Genomic DNA, 25,520 nt, shown 5'->3' on the forward strand with positions numbered 1-25,520 from the left:
GGGTGTGCAGAAGAAAAATCAAGTGCCAGGAGGGAGGGAGAAAGATGGAATTTCATGTGCACAGAATGACCTAGAGAACTTCATAAAATTAGATTATGGATCCCATCCCTAGGATTCTGATAGGAAGGTAAGGGGGAGGGGGGCGAGTCTTGTTCTGATGCAGGCACTTTATCCACTCTAGAGGCTGGCTATAATGAGGCAGCCACCTTTGATGGTGGGTTGGGACAGAAAGAAATAACTCCTCTATAGCTGCATTAAGCCCCATAGTTAAGCAGGACTATAGTATAAAATAGGGGTGTCTTTAGGAGGTTAAGAGAAAGTGGGGGTGGTGATGAGGTTGAGATGATTTTTGCAATCAATCCTCAGCCCCTTGAGCTTGACAACCAGCCCCTGAAGTGTGTGTGGTCACACTCACACACACACACACACATATACTCGTAACTGAGGACTTAAGAGCAGGAAACAGATGACGCTCCGAAAGGTTAGGGCAGTTCAGGCAAACAACGCCAAGATAAATTGGGACAGGGGCTTTTAGTAGTAATGCCTTTTATTAATAAATCCTATCTTTAAATTTTGTTTTCATTTTTCAATTCCAGATTACATTTATTATTAGTTTGTGTTAGTTTCAGACATACAGCAAAGTAGTTAGACAATCCCCCTGATATTTCCAGTATCAAACTGGCACCATACATAATTATTACCATATTATTGACTATATTCCCTATTCTGTTTAATCCCCATGACTATTTTGTAACTATCATTTTGTACTTCTTAACCCTTTCACTTTTTTTCACCCAGTCCAGTAAATCCTTTCTTTATAACTATTACTTTCAAGTACAAAAAGAACTATTGAAAATACATTCTCCTTTTGAACAAAAAATGGAGGAAACATGAGATAAGTTCCTGCATCCACAGTGTCACCACAGCTGTGGGCTTGGTGTGTGCGCCCAGGACTTGTTCTGTGTTTACATACACACAGTGGGTCCAGGCTGCCTGTCGATACTTGAGCCAATTCAGCAGAGACAGGGTTGAATCATATCTGAGCATTTATTCCAATAACGCCAGCAGCATGGGAAAGCAGCAGGTCATCCACAGAAATCTGTCCTGCAGTCCCCTGTAAGCCAGCTGCATGTATAGGATAGGACAAAGATTGTTATAGAAGACCGGAGAAAAACCAAGCAATGCTTAGAGAAATGGAGTTACATAGATTTATTACACCGGCAGACTCAGAGGAGGTTGCCTCTCAAATTCTGAGCCAACCAATATGGTGGAAACCCCACTTTTATCCCCTTTTGGTGTCTTTGACCCCCAAATATGGAATGGGACTTCCGGACCTTTCACGGGCTTTGCAAAAAGCCCCAGGTGTTGGGGGTCTTGAGACCATTCCTAAGGGCCTGGCCTGGTGCCAGGCCCTGATAACCCCCCTCTGGGGCTGTGTCATGGTTTATGGTCTCTGTGAAAGGTGAGCATTTAGGTAATAGGTCTTGCAAGACCAGTTTGTGGAGAAAGGGGCAATGACTTAATTATAGGTTATCAAGAATGTACACAGGGCTTGCTGGCACGGATTCAGATTGCTAGCTCCCCGCCCCCCCCCCCCCCCCCCCCAAATATCAGGGTTACATTGGAACCAGCCTTTTAGCCTTCTCAAGATTACATGGGGGAGTAGGGATTACAGGCATGGAGAGGTAGGCAATGCGGGCTGGGGTGGGACTCCGCTGTTTGGGCAACAGTTTGTTCACCTTCCCATGATAATAGGCGGTTCTTGAATGAGAATGGACCACATTCCAAGGTTGACTCCCAGGTACAAGGGTGACTCCTAGGTTCAAGGGGACTCCCTGGTCCCAGGAGCGTACAACCCCCAGCCAGGTTAGAATGCCCTTTCTTTAACCAGCACAAGGCAATCATGGCAACAGAGCATGATTAATATTTCCCGTAACCACAGCTAGTCCTCCATATTCTATTTTTTTGTTCCTGACACTCAGGACAATAAACAACACCATTTGTTTATTTCCAGTTGTACTTCACGTGATCTTGACTTCGCCACCTGCTTTCCGTGCTTTACGAAGTGTCGTAAACGCCGTGGCTGCAGCGTCTTTCCCATGGCAACCAGGAAGGCCACGTAGGCCCTGGGGTCCCTAGATGCGGGGGGCGGGGCGGGGGGCGGGGAGGGGACGGGTTGCTGGACGCAGAGGGCGCGCGGCGATGACGTCAGCAGCGCGCGCCAAGCCCCGGCGGCCACGGCGCAGGGGCGGGGCGAGAGCTGCGGCTGCGTCAGGCGTGCGGCGCATACCTTGCGGCTTCTCCCTTTCGGCGCGTCCGTCCCGGGTGGACTCGGCAGCCAGGCCGGCGCAGGAACAGGTGCACCCGCAGACCCACGGCGATGGCGACGCTGTGTCTGACCGTGAATTCGGGGGACCCTCCTCTGGGTAAGGCCCGCGGCCCGGGCCGGGGCAGGTTGCATCAGCCGGAGAGGGTGCGGGGCGGGAAGGTCGCCGCGCCTGGCTGCGCCGTGGGGACCCGGTCCCGGAGGCCAGGCCTCCCCCCAACCCCCCAACAAACACCCCTGAACTCGGAGTCGGCTCCGCGCCCCTCCTCTGTCCCCCGGCGGGTGCATCTGCTCCTGACGCCAGTTTTCTGGGGCGCGGAGGGCGGCGCGGGGCGAGCCGGGACGGCGGGGCGACGCGGGGCTCAGCCCGGGACCTGCCCTCGGTCGGAGGGACCGCTTCCGGCCGCCTCCCCTCCCCTCCCTCTTGGAAGTGGTTTCCCTGGAGAACCGAGAGCTGCTCGTAGGGGTAACATTTCAGAACTTCAGACCCCACTATCCTCCCCCCCTTTTCTTAGACTTTCCCCCCGTGAGTCTCTGTCGTCTCTCCTTTCCTCGCTTCCTCCAGAACAGCTCCTCAGCCCACCGGCTTTGGCTTTTCTCGCCTCTGCGTTGGGTTCAGAGGGGCCGAGGCAGACGGTCACAGCGGCATTTACAGTTTCCACGGAGGCTGCCTGTATTTCTCATTGGAGGCGCCGGGGTCATGGCCGCAGCACCCCAGCGCACGGCGTGGGCTGGCGGGCTGCTTGGCTGGGCGCCCTGCGGACGGAGGGAATGCCAGGAGCTGTCATCTTCCCCATGCGCCTTAGGCTCAGGGTGGAACTGCAATTGTCAGCGTGGCCGAGGTTATTGTGGCGAGAGAGCTTAGAATTTCTGCTTTTTTTTTTATCATCACTTTGGGAAAGTTGCACGAAATAATTTAGCTTATTGACCTCGTATTTGTGTGTGTGTGTGTGTGTGTGTGTGTGTGTGTGTATATATATATATATATATATATATATATATATATATATATGTAAGTATATATAAGTATATATAAATATATATATAAAACTTGACTTCAGAGAGGAAGGGAGAGGGAGGGAGAGATGGAAGCATCAGTGATCAGCTGCCTCCTGCACACCCCCTATTGGGGATCGAGCCCGAAACCCGGGCATATGCCCTTGACCAGAATCGAACCCGGGACCCTGAAGTCCGCAGGCCGACGTCCTGTCCACTGAGCCAAACCAGCTAGGGCTGACCTCGTATTTGTTAATGCCTATAGATAGTATAGACCCGTGGTCGGCAAACTGCGGCTCCCAAGCCACATGTGGCTCTTTGGCCCCTTGAGTGTGGCTCTTCCTAAGCCTTAGGAGGACCCTAATTAAGTTAGTAACAATGTACCTACCTATATAGTTTAAGTTTAAAAAATTTGGCTCTCAGAAGAAATTTCAATCGTTGTACTGTTGATATTTGGCTCTGTTGACTAAGGAGTTTGCCAAACACTGGTATAGACACATGGGCGCTTTGCTAATGTTTGAGAAGCCCAGATCTTTTTAAAAACCTTATAATAATAAAAGGGTAATATGCTAATTAGACCGGACGTCCTTCTGGACAACCTTCCGGATGCAGCCTGGGTCCCAGGTGCCGGTAAGAGGGAAGCCCGGGTCCTGGGTGCTGTGGGAAGGCAGGCCTACTCTTGCACGAATTTTGTGCATCAGGCTCTAGTATATACATATATTTTTATTGATTTCAGAGAGGAAGGGAGAGGGAGAGAGGGGGATAGAAACATCAACGATGAGAGAGAATCATTGATCAGCTGCCTCCTGCATATCTCCCACTGGGGATCGAGCCCCAAACCCTGGCATATGCCCTGACCCCGAATCTAACCGGGACCTCCTGGTTCCTCCACCATTGAGTCACGCCGGCCGGGCCAGATCTTTGGCTGCAGTTGGCCACAAAGGGCTAACGAAGGATGCCTTACATTTCCTCCTTTGGTGGTGGTCTGAGTATAACTGTAACAAAAACCACAATTGAAAAGCTATTTTAAACATTCCTTTTAAAGATGCTATTGTTTTAGCCTATTGGTTCCAGTAATGATGGGCTAACCTCACACAAATCAGTGCGCTCTGAAAGAAGTGGGTTTGATTCCCGAGCTGAAAAGCACTGGGCCGTGTGGTCTCACGGGTGAGAACAAAGACCTTGGTTCCTGGGGACCCCAGTCCAATCCTGGCCGCCACTCACTAGTGGTGGGAGCGTGGCAAGTCCCTTGTTTGGCTTCCCCCACAGTTTCCGTGAGGAAGGAGGAATGCTATCTTCCACATGGGGTTGGTTGCCAGAACGAAGGGACAAAGGATTAATGAACCAATTTAGTAAACTTCCATATGTGTGGAGAGGCAGAGGACACCGTGTTTTAGATTTTGGATTCTGGACTGCCTTAGACCTGCATTCAAATACCAACAGCCCACCATTTAGTCAAGGACTTTGGGCTAGAACTCCTGCAAGCCTCAGTTTGCTCTCCTGTAAAATGGAGATAAAGGTGTCTATCTCTTAAGGTTGCTGCAAAGATTAAACATTTTAAAGTCTATGAAACATTTAGCACAGTGCCTACCGCATAGTAATCACTCAAATACTGTTAACAATAGCTTATCTATAAAGCTCTATTCTAATTTTTTTCTTGCCTCCTGAAGGAGGGAAAGATTAATTGCAGGGTCCCTAACTGGAAGCTGAGCATCTTCGAAGGCAGTTGGACTGTGTCAGGGAATGGTTTCTGATTTTTTCCCCCTCCAAAACCAGAAGACTAGTACTTTCTGTTTATAGACTCCTGGGAAAAAAGCTTACCCTTTGCGAGACTTAATATTGGTGTGTTAAGTCATCCTTAATTGCTTTATGATTCAGGTTTTAAACACTACAGTATTTATGAGGAGAAACCTTTTCATCTTGTTCTTTTTAGGTGCTTTGCTGGCGGTAGAACATGTGAAAGACAACGTCAGCATTTTTGTGGAAGAAGGGAAAGAGAATGTTCTTCGTGTGTCTGAGTAAGTGCCTTATAGCTTTGTTTTCAGTACTCAGCAGCATTTAAAAAACGTTCAGGATTAAATGTTGCAGGCTTGTTTTACTTGCTAATGGGTAGATAGTCCCTAGAAAGAAGAATGCTTTTCTTCATTCTAAAAGAACTCTGTTTAGAGACTTATATTTGTAATCTGTTTGAAAGAAAGTAAAAATATACAGAAAGATGTATATATATATATGTATATATATATACACACACACACACACATATATATATATAGATTTTATTTTTAAAAAAAATCATTGTTGAAAGTATATATAAGGATTTTAAATTCAATTATAATTTACTCTGGTGGAAGATTGTAAGAATTTAAAGTCAGTGGTAATAAATAAATTTAGTAAGAATTATTTTATTGCCTCTTCTCTTATTTTCTTTATGATTTTGGGTCTTTTAAAATACTTCTTCAAAAACAATTTTGATGGGGTTTGATCTTCTATCTTTACCTGGAAGTTGATAAAACTAGCTTCTCTCTGAGAATATATCCTTGGCTTTGGTGCTTTGATTTATTTTAAACCAGTTATTCTCAATATTCCAATTATATTTTCATATTTGCACCACTGAATAGACATATAGAAACTACTAGGAGGAGGATGCATTGCATCATATAGATAGTCTACTCTGGAGTCAGTTGTTGGATTTAGCTGAACTTTGCAGAACAAATTGGAATTTGATAGAAACAGTAAAGGACAAATCACATTTTTTTTTGGCTGTAGTAGAAAACACATGGTAAATAGGAGATTTCTATCTTTATATTTCTTCTTAAGTCTCACTAATTTGCTAGAGCCAGTAATATTTTGCCTCATGCTTCTGTTCTAGAAATGTGGTCTTCACGGACGTAAACTCCATCCTTCGCTACTTGGCTAGAGTGGCCATGACAGCCAGGCTGTACGGCTCTAACCTGATGGAACACACCGAGGTACGGAATGAGCATCTGGGTGTGATGAGTTTTGATTTATGCTTCTGCTCTTTTGAGAACTTCATTTTCTTGTTGGCTTATGTACTGTTATTCTGTTTAAGGATATTGACAGTGTGAGTCATAGGCCAAGTTAAGGAATTCTGAGCCCATTTTTATTTTCAGAAGAAAAAAAAAACTCTTAGCTCCTAACTTGGAACTTTTAATCCCAAAGTTGGGTCATTGAGTGCTTTCTTCCTCTTCCTAGATTCCTAGAATTCTGTATCTGGAAGTGACCATATTGATCATATTATGCAATCCCCTTACTTTACAGATGAGGAACAGGCCTAGAAAAGTTAAAGTTAAGTTTCCCCAGGGTCACACACGTAGGTTGGACCCCATTCTCCTTTCTAAGTATATACCTCATTAATTACAGTAATGCCTTTTTTTTCTGTTTGTATTCAGCTCTAACTTTTCTAATGCTTATAAAATCCAGAATACAAAGAGTAGTTTCCAAGTGTTTACTTTTAACCCTGCAAGTGGATGAGTCTGTTTCATCTGGCTACCACCTATTGGGTTCAGTCAGTTGGTTATTCTTTCCTGCTGCCAGTTCTCCTATCTTTTTCTTTTTCTTCCCTGAAAGTGCCCCTTAATGTCCTGCAGGAAAAATAGCACAGAAAAATAACCACAAAATGTGTTTGTAAACGCCAGTTTAGATCCCAGGCAATTAGAATTAAATCCACATAATAGTAAATTCTATCACTTAAAAGAAAGGCATGGTTCTGACTGAGGTTGTTTGTTTGCTTGTTTTTATTAAAATCTAAATTCGGGGACTGTCTAGGGCGGGGGGATAAAATGGACACATATGTAATACCCTTTGTAATACTTTAAGCAATAAATTAAAAAAAAAAAAATCTAAATTCCAGGATGCATTTCTTTTATGTTCACAGATTGATCACTGGTTGGAGTTTAGTGCCACAAAATTGTCTTCATGTAATCTGTGCCCTTCTGCCATCAATGAGCTCAACCATTGCCTGTCTCTGAGGACATACTTGGTTGGAAACTCATTGAGCTTAGCTGACTTGTGTGTTTGGGCCACCCTGAAAGGTATCAATAACTCGCCTTGAAGAATGTTGTGTTTTAATTATTTAACGTTTTGCTGGATAAGAAGTACACTTGCTTCCCTGTATTTGAATAAACATCCATTTATCTATCGGCAGATACTTAGGACTTACAAAGAAATGACCAGCCCAGCTGTTTTATCCCTGTCCATATCTGTGCCCTGGGGGTCATCGCTCTCACTGCCTCAGATCCCCTCTTGCCTTTGGAGTTGGCCTTGTTCCTGCTAAGGATGCCCTCATCCCATTGATGCTAGACCTCTCCTGTCTCAGCCATTACTTTACTCCGGGCACTGCTGTCTAATCGCTCAGTAGGCGTGTGAGTGAGGGGGTGAGCTGGAGCTGTCCCTCTCCGAGGTCACGGCTTCGGTCTTTTGTGACTAGTTGCAACGGATAAGGATGTAGGATTGAGGAGCGGTAAAAAGGGGACCTGAATTTTGTTAATTTACTTTCTGTAAAAACATGCCTGAAGGAAATATGCCATAGTATTTTATTATTCTTTAAATTTGGTTTATGTGGGGTTTTAAAAATATTTTCTATACATTTTTGTGGCTTAAACTCTTCAAATTAAATTGTTGTTTAACAATTTAACTGAAGGCCTTTTCTAGTTAGACCTTTTCATCTGTAGGTTTGTCATGACATTTTTGTCTATATTGATTTTTTACTTAATGTTTATGAAAGAAATATACCTTAAGGATATAACTTTGTGATGTTAAAGTTAAACAAATTTCCTTCAATACCTGTTTTTAATATATCTGAAGGAATGAGCTGCTTCTTGATCTTAATTTTTTTTTTTTATTTTGATCTCTAGTTGACTTCCTTAAAGCTTTTCCTTAAATATGAAATGTAGCAGTGGCCTTTCAGTGGGCGTGAGGCAGTGGTGACGGCACGGTTTACTATTTATGTCAGTGAATTGAATTGAAAACATTTTTCTGTTAGGAAAGGTGGGAGGGGAAGGGCGAGAGAGACAGGCGGACCGATTGCCTCCTGCATGCGCAAGGACAGTACATGACCTTGACCGGAATCGAACCCCTGACCCTGCATTCCATGGGCTGATGCGCTAACCACCAAACAAACTGCTCAGGGCCTGAAAAAGTATTTTTAATTAACTTCTGTGAATTCTGTAAAGTATATTTAAGTTTGGAAAACATTTCAGTGTATACCCTGATTTCATTCATTATAGAAGCACAGCTCTGAGCCATTTTCTTTCCTTAAATTAACCCCAACTAGAGCTTTGCTTTTGAAGTTGCAGACTTACTGAGTGATGTTAAAATTATGTTTGCTTACAGGAAATGTGGCCTGGCAGGAGCAGCTGCAGCAGAACAGAGCTCCGGTTCATGTAAAGCGCTGGTTTGGCTTTCTTGAAGCCCAGCAGGCCTTCCAGTCAGTGGGTACCAAGTGGAATGTTTCAGCCACCAAAGCTAAAGGGGTAAGCCTGTTTAAACTGTATAATGCTGACGTCTTTGTCTGTCAGAGACCCCAGATCTGAAAAGAAAGTTCTCGCTAGTCATAGTTCATTTTCTTTTCCTGAATAAAAAAGGTCTTGGACGAACCTGCCATTGTAAGTCTTGGCTGGCCTCTGCAGCCGGTTAACTACATACAGCCATCATCTACATAATTCTAGGCCGAAACAATGATGATCATCTAGTGCAGGGGTCCTCAAACTTTTTAAACAGGGGGCCAGTTCACTGTCCCTCAGACCGTTGGAGGGCCGGACTATAGTTTAAAAAAAAACTATGAACAAATTCCTATGCACACTGCACATATCTTATTTTGAAGTAAAAAAACAAAACAGGAACAAATACAATATTTGTATTTGCATGTTGCCCGCGGGCCGCAGTTTGAAGACCCCTGATCTAGTGTGTGTCCCTCAGAAATTTCAAACTCCAAGTTACTTTTAGGTGTACCATCTTTTCTTCCTCCCAGATCTCGATCTCTTTGGTTTTTGAACCACTGACCATCGAGTGCTGGGCTTCTGCAGAGCCTTCATGTCATTTCTGGGGGGTATTTGTTGAATTAATATATTCCTAAACATTTAACCATGGAACTATTTTGTTGTTGTTTGTTTTCAGGCACCTCAGAAAAAGCCAGATGTTGGGAAGTTTGTTGAGCTCCCAGGTGCTGAGATGGGAAAGGTTACTGTCAGATTTCCTCCAGAGGCTAGTGGGTAAGAAAATAAAACTTAAAATTATAATAGTGGAAAATCTTTAGCTAGTTCTAAAATATTTTTAATATTAATAGGTTAATATAGAAGAAAATAAGATTTTAATTGTGGGAGTTAAAATTTTAATCCTTTTTGAATTATTGACAGTTAATGTATTAAATTTATAGTTTTAGTTTATTAATTCCAGGAGAGAAACAGTGTTTGTGCTTTACCCCAGACAGAATTATAATTATGATAGAAAAATCTCCATTAAGTAGAAAGGCTTCAGTTTTACTTACATTTTGAGATTTTTAGGTTTTCATTTAATAAGGACTTAAATTTTGTCATTAGTAGTAGAAGTGATGGTAGAATTATTTTCAGTTACTTTTTCCTCAAATAAAGGAGGGGGGGGGTCCTAAAAATTATTAACGGGTTTCCCCACCCTTTTCACTCTTGGAGCCCTCAGACAATAATACGAGGTTGCTAGCTCATTAGGAAAAAGACTTGTGGCTGCAGGTAGTAGCCTGGGGCTGCTTCGGGCCGTGCCCAGCATCCCCAAGACGGGAGTCTCGGCTTTCGAACACCTGTCAGCCTCCTGGAGCACAGGAGACAGGCTTTAAAACAGAGCCCTTCACGGATGCGAATATGATTCAGTGCCTCTTGTTAAAGCAGTAGCATGGAGCTTAGCCGTTGGGAAGGTATTATACACATTTTATAAATGAGATGGTTATTTTCCTCCAAAGAATTTTATTTAATTTCAGGTTTTGTATTGTGTAGCCAAATTCTTCCCCATCTGTGACGAATGGAATGTGTAGACAATAGAAAGTGGCAGATACACAGCTTTTTAGCCATCCATTCTTTTTTTTTTTTTTAATTTATTGATTTTTACAGAGAGGAAGGGAGAGGGATAGAGAGTTAGAAACATCGATGGGAGAGAAACATCGGCCCTAGCTGGCTTGGCTCAGTGGATAGAGCGTCAGCCTGCGGACTGAAGGGTCCCAGGTTCGATTCCGGCCGAGGGCACATGCCTGGGTTGCGGGCTCGTTCCCCAGAAGGGGGTGTGCAGGAGGCAGCCAATCAATGATTCTCTCTCACCATTGATGTTTCTATCTCTCTCTCCTTCTCCCTTCCTCTCTGAAATCAATAAAGAAATATATTTTTAAAAAAAAGAGAGAGCAACATCGATCAGCTGCCTCCTGCACATCTCCACTGGGGATGTGCCCGCAACCAAGGTACATGCCTCTGACCAGAATCGAACCTGGGACCCTTCAGTCCGCAGGCCGACGCTCTATCCACTGAGCCAAACCGGTTAGGGCTAGCCATCCATTCTAGTTCTTCACAAACTATTTCATAAGCGCCATTAACGGCAAAGCCAGTTTTAGCATTCCCCGTTTTGTGTCTGCTTTTCTAAGTTTACTGATTTAGGTGGTGAAATAATGAATGGGTAGAAGAGATGAAAGAGAAATAATGATTCTGGAAAATTCACAGACTAAATCATTAAGTGATTGATTGGTCGACTGGGTGGAATCGGTCACCAATAATACCTGTCTTGCATGGTTTAATTCCCATGGAGTCTGCCCCGTTTTCTGCTCCTGTGTCCCTGGGGTGAGAGGTCATGGCTGCCCTGTTGGGTAGTGACTTCGGTGATTTGATAAAACCCACTTTCTTAGGAGTAGTTGTTTATAGCGATGCCATTTGAACAGTTGTCCTTTTTGAATCTTTATATTTTCTATCACTTGGAGTAACGAATTCCTCATTTGTTCTAAAGTATGTCAATGTCATACAGACCATGTCAAAGAACATGGTCTTACCTGAATACAGTTTTGGGATTTGGGAATATAAATCAATGTTTAGGTTTTCCATATTTTTTATCATATTTTCTTATATTGCTGAAGAATAATAATTATTATTTTTAAAAAAATATATTTTATTGTTTTTTTACAGAGAGGAAGGGAGAGGGATAGAGAGTTAGAAACATCGATGAGAGGGAAACGTCGATCAGCTGCCTCAGGCACGCCCCCTACTGGGGATGTGCCCGCAACCAAGGTACATGCCCTTGACTAGATCGAACCCGGGACTTTTGAGTCCGCAGGCTGACGCTCTATCCACTGAGCCAAACCGGTGAGGGCAGGGCTAATTATTTTTTAATCACTTTTGGTCTTGCATGAAAGGCCAGAAGGCTTGACTCACCCTTTATTCTTACTCTTAGCTAACATGATATATAACTATTTTGTGCAAATGCTACCGAGCACCTTACATACAGTAACTTACTTAATCCTGATAAGCCTGTGAAAAAGGCACTGCTAGTATCTCCATTTTACAAATGCTTTCCGAAGCTGATTCATACGACGGTTAGTAACTTGCCAGCTCAAACCTACACTGTCTGGCTCTAGAGTCCGTGTGACTTAAACTTATATGCCTGTGCCTGTCACGTGCAGCAGGAGCCCAGTCCAGCATCGGTGCTAACACAGCACGAGTCGCATTTTCTTTAGCTGAGCTAATACAGGTTGTCTCTTGGGAATGAATGTTTTACAGTCCTGTTAGCTTTCCTGAGGTTTGAATTATTAGAACTGCACACATTATTTCAGAGTCAGAAATACCTTCAAGTTTAAGATAATGGTTTGATTTTATCACTTCTCCTAAATTAATCCCTGTGTGTAATGCCTAACATATTAACTGCCAGATAGCAGGCAGTCAGTGATTATTAATCTTTTTTTCCTTAACAACAGGGGGTAACACGTTATGGGTTTAATGCTTTCAGTATTTCTGTTTGTTTCTTGAAATGCAGTTCTCTTATTTTATTTTTAATGAACTTTTTATTTTAGAATAGTTCTAAATTTATAGGAATGTTGCTCAAAAAGTAAAAAGTTCCCATACACCCTGCACCTAGTTTTCGCCTAATGTTAATGTCTTACATCACTATGGTACCTTTGCCACAACTAATGAGCCAGTATTGATATATTATTATCATCTAAACTCCATATCTTTTTTTAATTTTATCAGTTTTTTCCTAATGTTCTTTTTCTGTTCTAGAATATCATCTGGGCCCGCTTACAGCCCTTTATTTTATGCAGAAAGTTTTGAATAACCCTAAATGCATTGCATTGTACTTGTCTACCATTAACCTGTGCATATAAACTCTTAAAATGGAATCATTGATCTAGAACGTTATATGAATTTCTAAAAAGGGTTGATTTTAAAAATGATATAGTGACATACAGGGTGCTGTATTTTTTTCTTCCTTGTTGGTATTAACTAAGATCAGACGTGTGTGTGACATGAGGTGACCGTAGAACAGTGTGACTGCAGCTATCTTTATCAATTGAAACTAGTAAAAAGTAGTGAGAGCCGATTAAACTTCATGCTTCATGCCCTGTTTGCTGGCAGATAAATTACGTTTTTAACAGCAACAGTGTAGGCATTGCTTTTCACCCACTTCATTGATAGAAGAGGGTGTTGAGGTGTGTACCATTATCAACATTGCCTCTGATTCATTTTATATCTTATAATTGTCAGCTGCCCTTCGGAGCAGTAGTGTTTGCATAGACTGGTGTACAGAGTGAGACCTTAGTCCTGGATGAGACCCTTAGGGAAAGTCCTTCTGTAAATAACTTGGTGAGATTTTGCATATGAGATTATTTCTTAAGATAAGTGTGGTAGTCTGTCTTCCTTCCTGCCAGGGTCAGATTTTCTATCTCAGTACTTTCCAACTAGAAGCAGTTTTGTTAGTTCTCATCTCCTCAGAAAGGTTAAGTGTAACTCTTCAGTCACGACGTGTTAATGAGTGTCTCTGTGAAATGTTTTTGTTTTAGTTACTTACACATTGGGCATGCCAAAGCTGCTCTTCTCAACCAGCACTACCAGGTTAACTTTAAAGGGAAACTGATCATGAGATTCGATGACACAAATCCTGAAAAAGAAAAGGAAGATTTTGAGAAGGTAATTAAAGGTGTAGTGATAACCCTTTGTCAGAAAAGTTATTTCAAATTAGACGGTGACCTGATACCTTCATGGTATGTGAGTTAAATAGAAACAATTCATGACACTAAATTAAGTTTGTTCTCATAGACGCTTTTTTCCTTCATCTGTGTATTCTGTGTCTCAGACCTAAGCCAGTAAGTACTGAGCTCCCATACCAAAACCTTCAGTTTATTTGTTCTTCCTCGATTGTTGTAGAATTTCCCTAAATACCTAGAATTTACCTAAATACCTAGAATTTACCTAAATACATTTTCCCTAAATACCTAGAATTTACCTAAATACATTTTCTCATAAATACGTTTCTTAAATGAATGGGTAACTAGAGGCAGGTTTCCTTTCTGTCATATAATTTTAAGTTTATGGCTGAAACACACACCGACCACGTATTGGGGAATGGGAAGGTCTCCTCGCCTCTCATATCATCTTTACCCAGAAGCACTGCAAGGTGTGCAGAGAGGGCAAGTCATTGTCAGAACGGCCAATAGTAACCAGCTTTTCCAGAGTAAATGGAAAGCTCTCTCAGGAGGCCACTTTCTCAGCTGACCATTCAGAAGCTAGTAGAGCGAGTCTCTTTTTCTTTTCTGATCTAATACAACTTGCACAACCATTTCCAGGCTAAATAAGACTGACGGTGTGTTATTACATTTTGCCCAAATACAGTGTCAAGGAATGAAAGTGCACAAGGAAATGTGCAAGATCAACTGATGGTGACTTGGGGTTCCTGTTGCAGGTTATCCTAGAAGATGTTGCCATGTTGCATATCGAACCAGACCAGTTTACTTACACCTCGGACCATTTTGAAACTATAATGAAATACGCCGAGAAGCTAATTCAGGAAGGGAAGGCGTATGTGGATGATACTCCTGCCGAGCGGATGAAAGCCGAACGAGAGCAGAGGACAGAATCCAAACACAGAAACAACTGTAAGGCACAGTCAGCGTTTGATGTTTTATTGCTGTTCTTGTGCTTTGCCTGGAGTAGAACGTGGTTTCTTTTCTGTGAAAGACGCTGGTTTAACACATTTGGGAACATGATTCATATATTAGTCCATCTCTCACCAGTCTTTTTTCTTTCTCTGTCATCTTTCTCTTGTTATTTTGGGAGCCTCACAACTGCGCGTTAGGTACGTGTGCCCTTTGCCTCTCACGTACTACGTGCAGCCTTGTGCACTTCATTCTATTGGAGTGATTCCTTCTGTGGCATTTCTATATTTTTCTCAGTTGAAATGCTTAGCCTTTGTAGTGTTTGGTGATAATATTATTCATGCTTTAAACCTTCCTTTCAGCATGTGGGTAAATGTGAACATATTCTATAATCTTGGTGTTGCCCTAAATCTTTGAAATAGCACTTGACAAAAACGCACATCTTTCTTATTACTTGTCCTTGGGCTTCGGAATTGGCCTATATTCATTCTATAATTATGTTGCCGGAACTTCCACACTATTATAGTTAAATCTTGAATGTCACATTTGGGAAGTAAAGTCAAATAGTTATAGAGGTCTTTTGTCAAATAGTTACAGAAGTCTTTTTTCTTTTCAAGTTACCAACTGGACTTTTAGACCTAACTTGATCCTTTGGGAGCAGGTCATGTGTCCACCATATTTCAGTAGTTTTCACAGAGCATCATTGTTTAACGGGTCTTTTTATCCAAAAGGTTTCGATATTCTGACATAGGTAAGACCATAGTCACTTGGGATGTAGCATTCCTTTTCTAGGATTAAACTTGTATCGCTGTTTTCTATCCTCTCATTTTCTCGGATCCAAGGGTGTCCTTCTTCCCACTGGAGTGATGGGGGCTTTCAGGGAGTCCTCAGGCTCAGACTCTCAGGCCGCATGGACCGGGCCAGACCGGGCTGTCCCTGGGCAATAGGTGGCAAAGGAACAGGGTGCTTCCACTTCAAAGGCACGGGGTTAATTTGAGGGGGGCCGGCCCGTTGGGTCATGATGGAAAATGGGAAATGCGGAGGAGAGAAACCTCCAGGCCTCATGCTTCTTGTCTTAGCCTTCATCAGTGCTACACGTAGAATGTATTGACTTCTTCTAAAAGATGTTTATAGAGGGCATTTTCTAAGTGTCTTTTGAAACTTCTGCATTAAAAAAAAACAGTGCATTTACTCTTGGCACCAGATATTGGAACTATTATCGTACTTTTAAACTGCTGATAATATAAAACCAGAGCATGAACACTTACATAAAATTACAGGACTCTTAAATTTGAATTCAACTCAATTAGTAATATGCTAGATCAACTAATATAACTCTCACTTTATAGCTGTTGAGAAGAATCTGCAAATGTGGGAAGAAATGAAAAAAGGGAGCCCGTTTGGTCAGTCCTGTTGTTTGAGAGCAAAAATTGACATGAACAGTAACAATGGGTGCATGAGGGACCCGACACTGTACCGCTGCAAAATTCAGCCTCACCCGAGGACTGGAAATCGATACAAGTAAGGTGACCGCCTGCCAGGCTCTGCTCCGATGCTCCCTGTAAACTCGGAGTCGGTACAGGATGGAATAGTGATGACTCCTGATCTTTGTTCATCGTGGATGAACTGGGCCTGTGTAAAGCAGGCAGCCTGCCGGGCGAACACTTATCAGTTAAGGCTCCACATCATTTCTGAGATGCCTTGTATCTGGAGAAGTCCTCCAGGCTGCCTGCAGTTGCTTTATAATGTGTTGATTAGGTACACTGTGGTATCTATTTTTTATTTATCTTTTGATGAAGATACTTGTCTTAGTTTAAACTTTGATTCTGCTAGGCAAAAATTCATTCATGAATGTGACAGAATTGAAAATTTATAGAAATAGGAACAGTAAAAGAAAGTATGTGTTTTTAGTTTCTATTAGTTTCTTGTCTGGGTTTTCAGGTTAATAGAATTTTTTCTTTAAAAGGTTCCTCCTTCATTAGATCACTTCATAAAGTAATCATAGAATATGCTTTCTTATACTTTGAAGAAGCCTATTGCGTACTCATACTGACTTATAACTTGAAGAGATTGGTAAATATAATGATTACCTGGTTGGTTAGTGTGCCTTTAAGTAAACTTGGGTGGTGTTGATGTGTGCCTCCTTGTTTTACTAAGCACATGCTTTGGATACATTTGGAAAAGTGAATTTGCATCCACATTTTCAGTATCAAATAATTGCGAAGCCTAATGCAGGAGCAGTAATACGTTTTTTAAAATTAAAATTAAAATTGCTTATGTGCTATGTACATTTTTTTAGGCAGAAATTTATTTTAGGTGTATTCAATCTTAAATGGAATTTTAATTTTCCTAATTTTTCCCCCCTCTTATCTCTTCTTGAATGCAGTTATTACAAAAGCAATTTCGTTTACTTGAGTGTGAGATTAATAAGATATTGAAAAGCTAAATTCCCTCCAAATGATTGTATTTTGCTTCCTACCATGATGTACATTGGTCATTACAGAAATATGGTTGTACAGTTGGCTGTGCCAATACCCGATTATCTATTAAATTGCAAATTTGCTTTTTTTGTTTGAATATTGAGTGGGTAACCAATTCATTATTCTCAAAACCTGATAATGTTTTGATATATTTTGATTATTAAAGGTCATAAAACATGTTGGGTTTTAAGAATTTCCTAACTTGTAAAGACTATGTTTTAAATTAGTATTGCTGCTTATAATGCCTAATCTAAGATAGAAAGGCTAAAATGCTTCTTGTTGATGGTGTTAAATATTCCCTTTTCCCCTAGTGTTTACCCAACATACGATTTTGCCTGCCCGATAGTGGACAGCATTGAAGGGGTTACACATGCCCTGAGAACAACAGAATACCATGACCGAGATGAGCAGTTTTATTGGATTATTGAAGCCTTAGGCATCAGAAAACCGTACATTTGGGAATATAGTCGGCTAAACCTCAACAACACAGTGCTGTCCAAGAGAAAACTCACGTGGTTTGTAGACGAAGGACTGGTGGACGGATGGTATGTTTAGTGTTGAATGGAGGGGAGCAAGGGCATGGGAGCTCAGCGGCTTTTTTACTGCTGTGAGGCTGGGAGGGATGGGAGGAGGTGGAATGCTAGGCCTGGGGGGTTTCTGTCCTTGTCTTTATTTGCTCCGGCGCATCAGGTCCGCCTTCCCCTTTGTTTCAATGCTGCAAACATAGAGCACATTGTGGGCCATGGTGCGTGGGAATGAAAAGCACATGGGGGTACATCCCCTGCACATGGCGTACATCCCCTGCACGTGGGGGGTACATCCCCTGCACATGGCGTACATCCCCTGCACGTGGGGGGTACATCCCCTGCACATGGCGTACATCCCCTGCACATGGCGTACATCCCCTGCACATGGGGTACATCCCCTGCACATGGCGTACATCCCCTGCACATAGCGTACATCCCCTGCACATGGGAGTACATCCCCTGCACATGGGGGTACATCCCCTGCACATGGCGTACATCCCCTGCACATGGCGTACATCCCCTGCACATGGGGGTACATCCCCTGCACATGGCGTACATCCCCTGCACATGGCGTACATCCCCTGCACATGGGGGTACATCCCCTGCACATGGGGGTACATCCCCTGCACATGGGAGTACATCCCCTGCACATGGCGTACATCCCCTGCACATGGCGTACATCCCCTGCACATGGCGGTACATCCCCTGCACATGGCGTACATCCCCTGCACATGGCGTACATCCCCTGCACATGGGGGTACATCTCCTGCACATGGGGGTACATCCCCTGCACATGGGGGTACATCCCCTGCACGTGGGGGTACATCCCCTGCACATGGGGGTACATCCCCTGCACATGGCGTACATCCCCTGCACATGGGGGTACATCCCCTGCACATGGGGGTACATCCCCTGCACATGGCGTACATCCCCTGCACATGGGGGTACATCCCCTGCACGTGGCGTACATCCCCTGCACATGGGGGTACATCCCCTGCACATGGGGGTACATCCCCTGCACATGGCGTACATCCCTGCACATGGCGTACATCCCCTGCACATGGGGGTACATCCCCTGCACATGGCGTACATCCCCTGCACATGGCGTACATCCCCTGCACATGGCGTACATCCCCTGCACATGGGGGTACATCCCCTGCACATGGGGGTACATCCCCTGCACATGGGGGTACATCCATTGCAGATCTCAGCATTTCATAGCAAAGTACTTGTGAGTCTGGTCCTTCAGAGACCTGGTCGCCTGGTCATATGTACAGCAGGGACCTTGAATGTTTGTGAAGTAAAAAGCACCTACTGTTTAATGCCTGGGTTTTCCGTATCTGAAGGTGTCACCCTGTGTCTTTCTTCAGATATACTTGTACTGTTTCCAGTAGCTGACTGGTGAGCAGCTTTCCTCTTCCAAGCACTCGGGCTCTGGGTTGTGATCTACCCAGTTATTATAACCACCTCTCAGTCCAAATATTTAACAAGCTGAATATAATATTACTCGTTAAGGTATTTTGTACTCTCTGCATCTACACATTAAAAAATCTCATTAATACTGAAAAATGTCCGTTTCCCAGGGATGACCCCAGATTTCCCACGGTTCGTGGTGTGCTGAGAAGAGGGATGACGGTTGAAGGCCTGAAGCAGTTTATTGCTGCTCAGGTGAGTGATGGTGTCTTTCCCAGATTCTCCGCTGGAATTTTCAAGTGTCTCTTAATACCTCCTTGGTCTTTCTTATTTCTGTTCTTTCTATTCCTTGTTTGTGCCTTCTAATGCAAGGGCAGAATGTTTTCTTAAAAAGAGTATGTTTAGTACTGTTTATACTCTGAGAACGGGAAACTGAGAATGCCCTTCCTCCAAGCTGGGGTGGACAAAAGCAGCTGGGGTATTTTTACCCAGTGCAGTATGTGACTGTTGACTCTACCTGCTGAAGGTACCAAATTAGCTTGTACATCATTAAGTTTGTATTCCAACGGAAATAAACTTGCAAGCAATTACTGGGCTTACTTTTTCTAACATGCACAGCTACAGTTAAAGGAAATGTTTTCATTACTTCTTGTCCTTTAAGTCATTTTATTACTGTTTTTCCAGGGTTCCTCGCGTTCAGTTGTGAACATGGAATGGGACAAAATTTGGGCATTTAACAAAAAGGTAAATGTTCTGACTCTTACGCCTCTTTTCTCATGTCTAACTCCTACCTGTAGACTTCATTAGTGTGCTCATGGGAGAGGCACTTTTGTGAAGAATATTACCATTGTTGCAGACTTACAGGAAAATGGAATATTTTCCTTTTTTAAACATATAAAGAGCGTTAAGCCTATTAACTGTACCAAACGAGTAACAGTGATTCAAGCAAGCAAACTTGGAGTGATGGGGAACAGTAACGGCTTTTCCTTAAATCGTTTATGAACACTCTGCATTCATTTTTCTGCTTTCAAGCTGCGAGCTCTCTGTAAGAAGGTATTAATGCTTTTATTCGCCTTACTTAGCACAAAGCTTCTAGCATATCTTATACCCTGAGCTGTTGTACAGCTTTGAAGCACAATCACATTTATGTAAGACTTGTTTATACAAACCCATTGAAAATGCACTATTCCTAGTTTTTAAGAACGTGGCAAAGGGAAGATTTGACCATTCCACCGTTCCCTTGTGAACTGAGAGAACACAGTTTTAAAGTTACAGATTCCATTGAGTTGTATTAACTATGATTCCTGTGTCTTACTGAATCTAGCTTTTTAAAAAGCGTTTCTTAAATGAACTCAAATGAGGAATACTGCATATTGACACTGTTAATAATACTAATTGGAAGCAGATGCTTGGACACTATAATAAGGCAAATCATTGAAGTGCTGTGTTTCAGACTGTGGTTTCTGTGATTGTGTTCTGTAAACTCTTTCGTGTTGCTGCTTGATTTGCTGATGCCTGGCCTCAAGAAGTAGCTGCTTGTCTCGCATGTGTCTTGAATTTATTTTATTTAGTCTTTTGTGTTTGGTCAGTTTTTTGATCCATAAAGGAGTGATTAATTGGTTCTTTCTGTTGCTGCAGTTACTAATAATAAAGTAGAATTTATAGGCAAAGTTAACATTGATGTACTTTTTATTAATAGTCCAAATTTTAAAGGTTTTCAGTTTTAATAAAGTTACAGATGTATACTTTGTTCGAATATAAGAAATGCATTTCACTATAGTCATATAGTTCTGTATATTCCTCTGTCTTCCTTCCATTTTCTTCCCTGGACAAATCACTTTCAGCTCCTTCAATAACTCTTTTGGTGTTTATTGCCCGTTTCTCTAAATGATGTGTGTTGCTACTTCTTGACTTTGTAGTTCTGGGCCTCCTCAGTTGACTTCCCACCATGGAAGATGAGGTCTCTTTCTTTTTCTCATAACTTGTTGGTTTTCTTGTAGCTGATTGTTGTGGTCGTTGTGTGTCCCCGGCCCCTTAATTTGTTGAGTGTTCTAATTGTGTCTCAGACTCCGCATACATTGTCTAGCTTCCCTACCAGAGTGTTTGCATGCCCAGGTATCCCTTCAGCTGCAAGTGCCACCCGGAGACATCTCTGCCACAGCCTCGGTGCTGCTGGGCCTGATCTCTACCCCATCAGGCTTCCTCCTCCCCCTGCAGGTCCCTTTGCTTTCTTTCGCTGGTGGATCGTCTGCTTCGCGGATCTTCCTTCTCTTTTTATTACCTCTTGCTTGCCTCAGGAGCTCTCTGATAAGGGGGCCTGGGATGAAGGTGTTTGAGACCTTCTCTGTGGCCTATGCGTTCACTTTGAAATGTCATGATGATGTGCCATGGTTTGGGTCTTTTTTCATCCATAGCCATGGGAAGAACATAGGGCTTCCAGTCTGTAAACTCATTCCTTCAGTTTTGGGAAATATTCTCGAATTCGTTCTTTCCTTCCTTCCTTCTTCTTCTTCTTCTTTTTTTTTTCCCTCTAGAAAGTTTTCTTCTCTCTGGGACTCTTCTTGAGCAAATGCTGGGCCTCCTGGACCGGTCCTCTGATTCTATTTTCTATCTTTCCATTTGGCTCTACTTTCTGGTAGATCTATTCAACCACCCTTCCGCTGAGTTGTTCATTTACGTTCTCATAGTTCCAAGATTTCTCTTCTCTGAATTTTCAAAATAACGTCCCCTTCCTACTTCATGGTTATAATATTTTTTAAATACATTTTTATTGATTTCAGAGAGGAAGGGAGAGGGAGAGACAGAGAGAAATATCAGTGATGAGAGAGAATCATTGTCTCATGCACGCCCCCTATTGGGGATTGAGCCCGCAACATGGGCTGGTGCCCTTGACCAGAATCGAACCTACGACCCTTTAGTCTGCAGGCTGACGCTCTATCCACTGAGCCATACCAGCTAGGGCTAATAGTATTTTTTTATTTAGAGCATTTGTTTCCTCCAGGTGGTTCATTTTGTTTTTTTGTTGATATTAAAGGCAGTTTTTCAGATTTCTGTTTAGCACTGGTTATCTGCTCACGTTTAACATGGGAAGAGACTAAAAGAATGATTGGAGGCCTTAAGAGGAAGAGTTGGGCTTGCCCAGCCCTTGTGCTCAGTGGGTGAACATCATCAGTACATGCACTAAGAGGTCGCTAGTTCGATTCCCAGTCAGGGCTCATGCCTGAATTGTTGGCTCAATCCCCAGTAGGAGGTGTGCAGGAGGCAGCCAATCGAGATATTTCTCTCTCATCCATGTTTCTATTGATCCCTTTCCCTTCCTCTCTCTCTAAAAAATCAATAAAAACATTTAAAAAAATAGATTTCCTCACTTCAGATCATTAGAATCATAGTCCTTTACACTGAAGTGGCCTGAAAATCTGTGCTAGCCAAGGCCTAAGGGGTCATTCTAGCTGGTTAGTGTGAGAAACGGCCTGCTGCTCTCGTCAGTCGAGGAAACAGCTGCAGGAGACGGAAGTACGTTTCTCAGGTTGGTTTTAGCTTCTTAGTTGTCTTAAAGAAGTTGTCTTAAAGAAGTTGTCTCACCGTCTTAAACACTGAACCAAGTGGTCACAAGTTAAATCTTTGATCATAGAAGAACCCTTAACTAGTAAAAGTGACCTGTAAGTCTCAAGGAAGGCAAGGCTGAAGCTGTCCACCTAGAGGGGCTGGTGCTGAGTTGGTATGGGGGGAGGAGAAGCAGGCAAGGGAAAATTAACTAGCTTTTCATACTTTTGTGAGTGATCCTCTGAGAATGGTTTCTTCTCTGAGTTTATTCAGAGTTTCCACAATGTCATGTTTCCAGAATACTTTTAAAGCAAACAAAAAGCGAGTAAAAAATAAAGCAGTCATAGCCACTATTTCCTGCATCCTTCAAATGGGAAAAGATAATTTCCATTCCTTTTAGATACATTTCCTCCTACCTACATTTTTCTTCCACGAGCTTCATTTAGTGTTTTAAACATTGATTTTGTGATTGGTCATCATGGAAAATTTTAACTTGAGCAGTGAAGTGAGAAAAGCACATTGGACCCGAAGGCCAAGCTCCTGCTGTGTTGGAGGTAGAGTAGGTTAGAACACAGTGACGAGGACAAGTCATTCAGTTAATCTGCAAATATTTATTGATTCCCTGTATGTGCCAGGCCCTTGCTAGGACTGGGAATACAGTGGTCCCTGTAGAGAGAGCATGCAAACACGTAGAAATATTTTGTTTACATTTTTTTAACCTACAGAATTGCCTTATTATAGTGATCTAATGCTATTCTGCTTTTGATGGTGATGCATTACCTAAACCTGATTATAGAAAATTATACTAAAGCACACATTTATATTCCTTCAAAATGGACTTTTCCAATAATACAGGATTGAAGATCATATCTACCTGTAGGATTAATATGTAATCCCACAGGATAATCTTTCCTTACCTTCTGATCGCAGAGTTAAAAATTACTTTTCTCTCTGCCCGGTGTGATTCAGTTGGTTGGGCTTTCTCTTGTGCACAGAAAGGTTTCGGGTATGATTCCAAGTCAGGGCACATGTCTGCTGGCTCGATCCCCAGTAGGGGGCGTGCAGGAGGCAATGATGAATGGATGTTTCTCTCCCTCTAAAAATCATTTAAAAATAATAAAACTAAAAAATTACTTTCAAAATACTATTATGCTTTAAGCAGTTGGTTTCTTTCCACCTGTCAGTCCTCATTCTTGGAAAGGCGGTCTCGGTCCTTCCTGTAGCCTTCATTTACGATTGTTCCTCTATTTTCTACTTGACAGTCAAAATGCTAGAGGAGAGTTAGCTGATGAATAAAAAAAATTAGTAAATGCAGTAACAAAGGAAGCCAGTTAGTATTCCTGTGCTGTTTATGGAATGTGGAGGAATATCTGAATGTTCTCACACGAGGGCACATTTGTTGCAGGTGATTGACCCGGTGGCGCCACGATACGTCGCGTTACTGAAGAAGGAGGTGATCCCAGTGCACGTCCCTGGAGCTCAGGAGGAGATGAAAGAAGTGGCCAAACACCCCAAGGTCACCCTGCACACTCAGTGCCGCTCGGTCTAATAGAAGGGACAGGATAGTGAATAAAAGGGAGAGTGTGCTTTGGTGGCCAGAGCGTGGTTTGGGGATCGTTTCTCTCCAACATTATTTATCAGGTTGCGATACTAATTGGAGAAAAGACTTTGGGGATTTCTTGCTGAAGACATTTATCCTAGTGAAATCCACAGCACAGCACACAGACTTCCCCTCAGTTGGTGCCTGATTTTTATTCTGTGGAGATAGCATCTCCGTGTATAATAGGAACGCGTCTCCTCTCCGAGGCCTTTTGAAAGATGAGGCATCAGTTCACGTCCCTTTCTTGGTGTGGAAGCTGAGGGGCGTTCTCGCTTAGCTAGGTTATTCCCTAGCGCTTACCTTTGTCTGTAAGCCACAACATCGGACCGAGTAATATTAAGTCACAGCATGTACCCAGAGTTTATCACGCTGCTCTTTGCTCTGTTTTAGAAAATACCAGTAAAGTGAAAGTGTTATCTGTCTAAATTAGAATTTAAGTCTTAAATACGGGTAGCAGGGAGCTCCCTGCAGTCAAGCCATGCTTGTCATCTTGGGTGGTCATGACTTCCTGGGTTGTCTTGAAGGAAAAGTAGGTTCTTTTAGTCCAGCTTTGTGAGTGGTCTGTAAATATCCTCATTATACAGCGAAGGCTATGTTCAGAGACCCGCCATACATCAGCAGACTGATGGACTCATGACCTTACTCATCACCGTGTTACGCTCCTAGACTCACACATATGGTGATATGCATCATGAAAAGCTATACATATTCTAGGCCGTTGCCTTATGTGATGCCTTTCTATGCATGACATTAGCTGTTTTCTTTATTTTAAATATTTGAGTTATTTTAAGGGGAGCCCTAATAAGATTTGGGGGAAAGAGGGAGAGAGAGCTTGATTGATTTGGCTTTGCCTTTATCTTGCATCTGATTATTCAGTTCAACTAGGTGAACAGTGGCATACGATATATATCACACACTACAGTTAGCTTAAACGTGAAGTTGACTGAATGTTTTAAAATCTAAATGGTGAGGATAAAACTTCTTAAGGGTGCTTATTTGTTAAAGTGACTGTTGTAGACAGATAGCATGAGTGACGTTAGTGCTTATTATTAAACAAGAATTAATTGATAGGGAAACGTACTTAAATGATGAGTGGATTTCTCGGTTTGATTTGTGAAATTTTCATTGTCATTATTTCCCTCACAAAGTGTTCTATATTTAGCCTGCCAGTATTCTAGTCTGACCCCACCATAATATAAGTTGTTACAACATACTGGTTTTTCTCAAATGCATTGGTCCAATTTTGAACCATTCTTAAACACATGCTATCTAACATTTATTTCAAAAGATCTTCATATATTTTTTCTTTTGAATTCTCTCAAAACCTGAAATTTAACAAGTATACTATTCTTTTTATTCCCCAAATTCCTTTACCTTCTTCATGTAAAATATACTGAAAAGGCAGAAAATTTATCTATACATATACAGTTCTGTCTTTAAAATTTGTCTCCTAAAACATGAAGGTTCCTAATTTCCTGCTAAGATGTGATATCTGTCCTATAATCTGTAGCAGAGGTCAGGAATG

At 42.3% G+C, this 25,520-nt stretch overlaps 1 protein-coding gene across 5 annotated transcripts in view; it reads left to right on the top strand.

The window, feature by feature from the left end:
- The first annotated feature begins 2,243 nt into the window (after window positions 1–2,243).
- EPRS1 (glutamyl-prolyl-tRNA synthetase 1) overlaps window positions 2,244–25,520 on the top strand; it is a 46,452-nt gene continuing 23,175 nt past the window's right edge. For 2 of the 5 annotated variants that reach the window (XM_036354675.1, XM_036354676.1), the window contains exons 1-13: window positions 2,244–2,426; window positions 5,256–5,340; window positions 6,192–6,291; window positions 7,218–7,374; window positions 8,675–8,814; window positions 9,458–9,552; window positions 13,341–13,467; window positions 14,240–14,432; window positions 15,782–15,953; window positions 17,224–17,457; window positions 19,023–19,107; window positions 19,537–19,596; window positions 23,801–23,911. In XM_036354675.1, the coding sequence (XP_036210568.1) occupies window positions 2,381–2,426; window positions 5,256–5,340; window positions 6,192–6,291; window positions 7,218–7,374; window positions 8,675–8,814; window positions 9,458–9,552; window positions 13,341–13,467; window positions 14,240–14,432; window positions 15,782–15,953; window positions 17,224–17,457; window positions 19,023–19,107; window positions 19,537–19,596; window positions 23,801–23,911 (1,605 nt within the window). In that variant the 5' untranslated portion in view covers window positions 2,244–2,380. Of the gene's footprint in view, window positions 2,427–5,255; window positions 5,341–6,191; window positions 6,292–7,217; window positions 7,375–8,674; window positions 8,815–9,457; window positions 9,553–13,340; window positions 13,468–14,169; window positions 14,433–15,781; window positions 15,954–17,223; window positions 17,458–19,022; window positions 19,108–19,536; window positions 19,597–23,800; window positions 23,912–25,520 lie in introns of those variants that run through there. The other 3 variants (XM_036354678.1, XM_036354680.1, XM_036354679.1) reach the window with 3 other exon arrangements.

Source organism: Myotis myotis, unplaced genomic scaffold (assembly GCF_014108235.1).
Source record: "Myotis myotis isolate mMyoMyo1 unplaced genomic scaffold, mMyoMyo1.p scaffold_m19_p_21, whole genome shotgun sequence".
NCBI classification, from domain to species: domain Eukaryota; kingdom Metazoa; phylum Chordata; class Mammalia; order Chiroptera; family Vespertilionidae; genus Myotis; species Myotis myotis.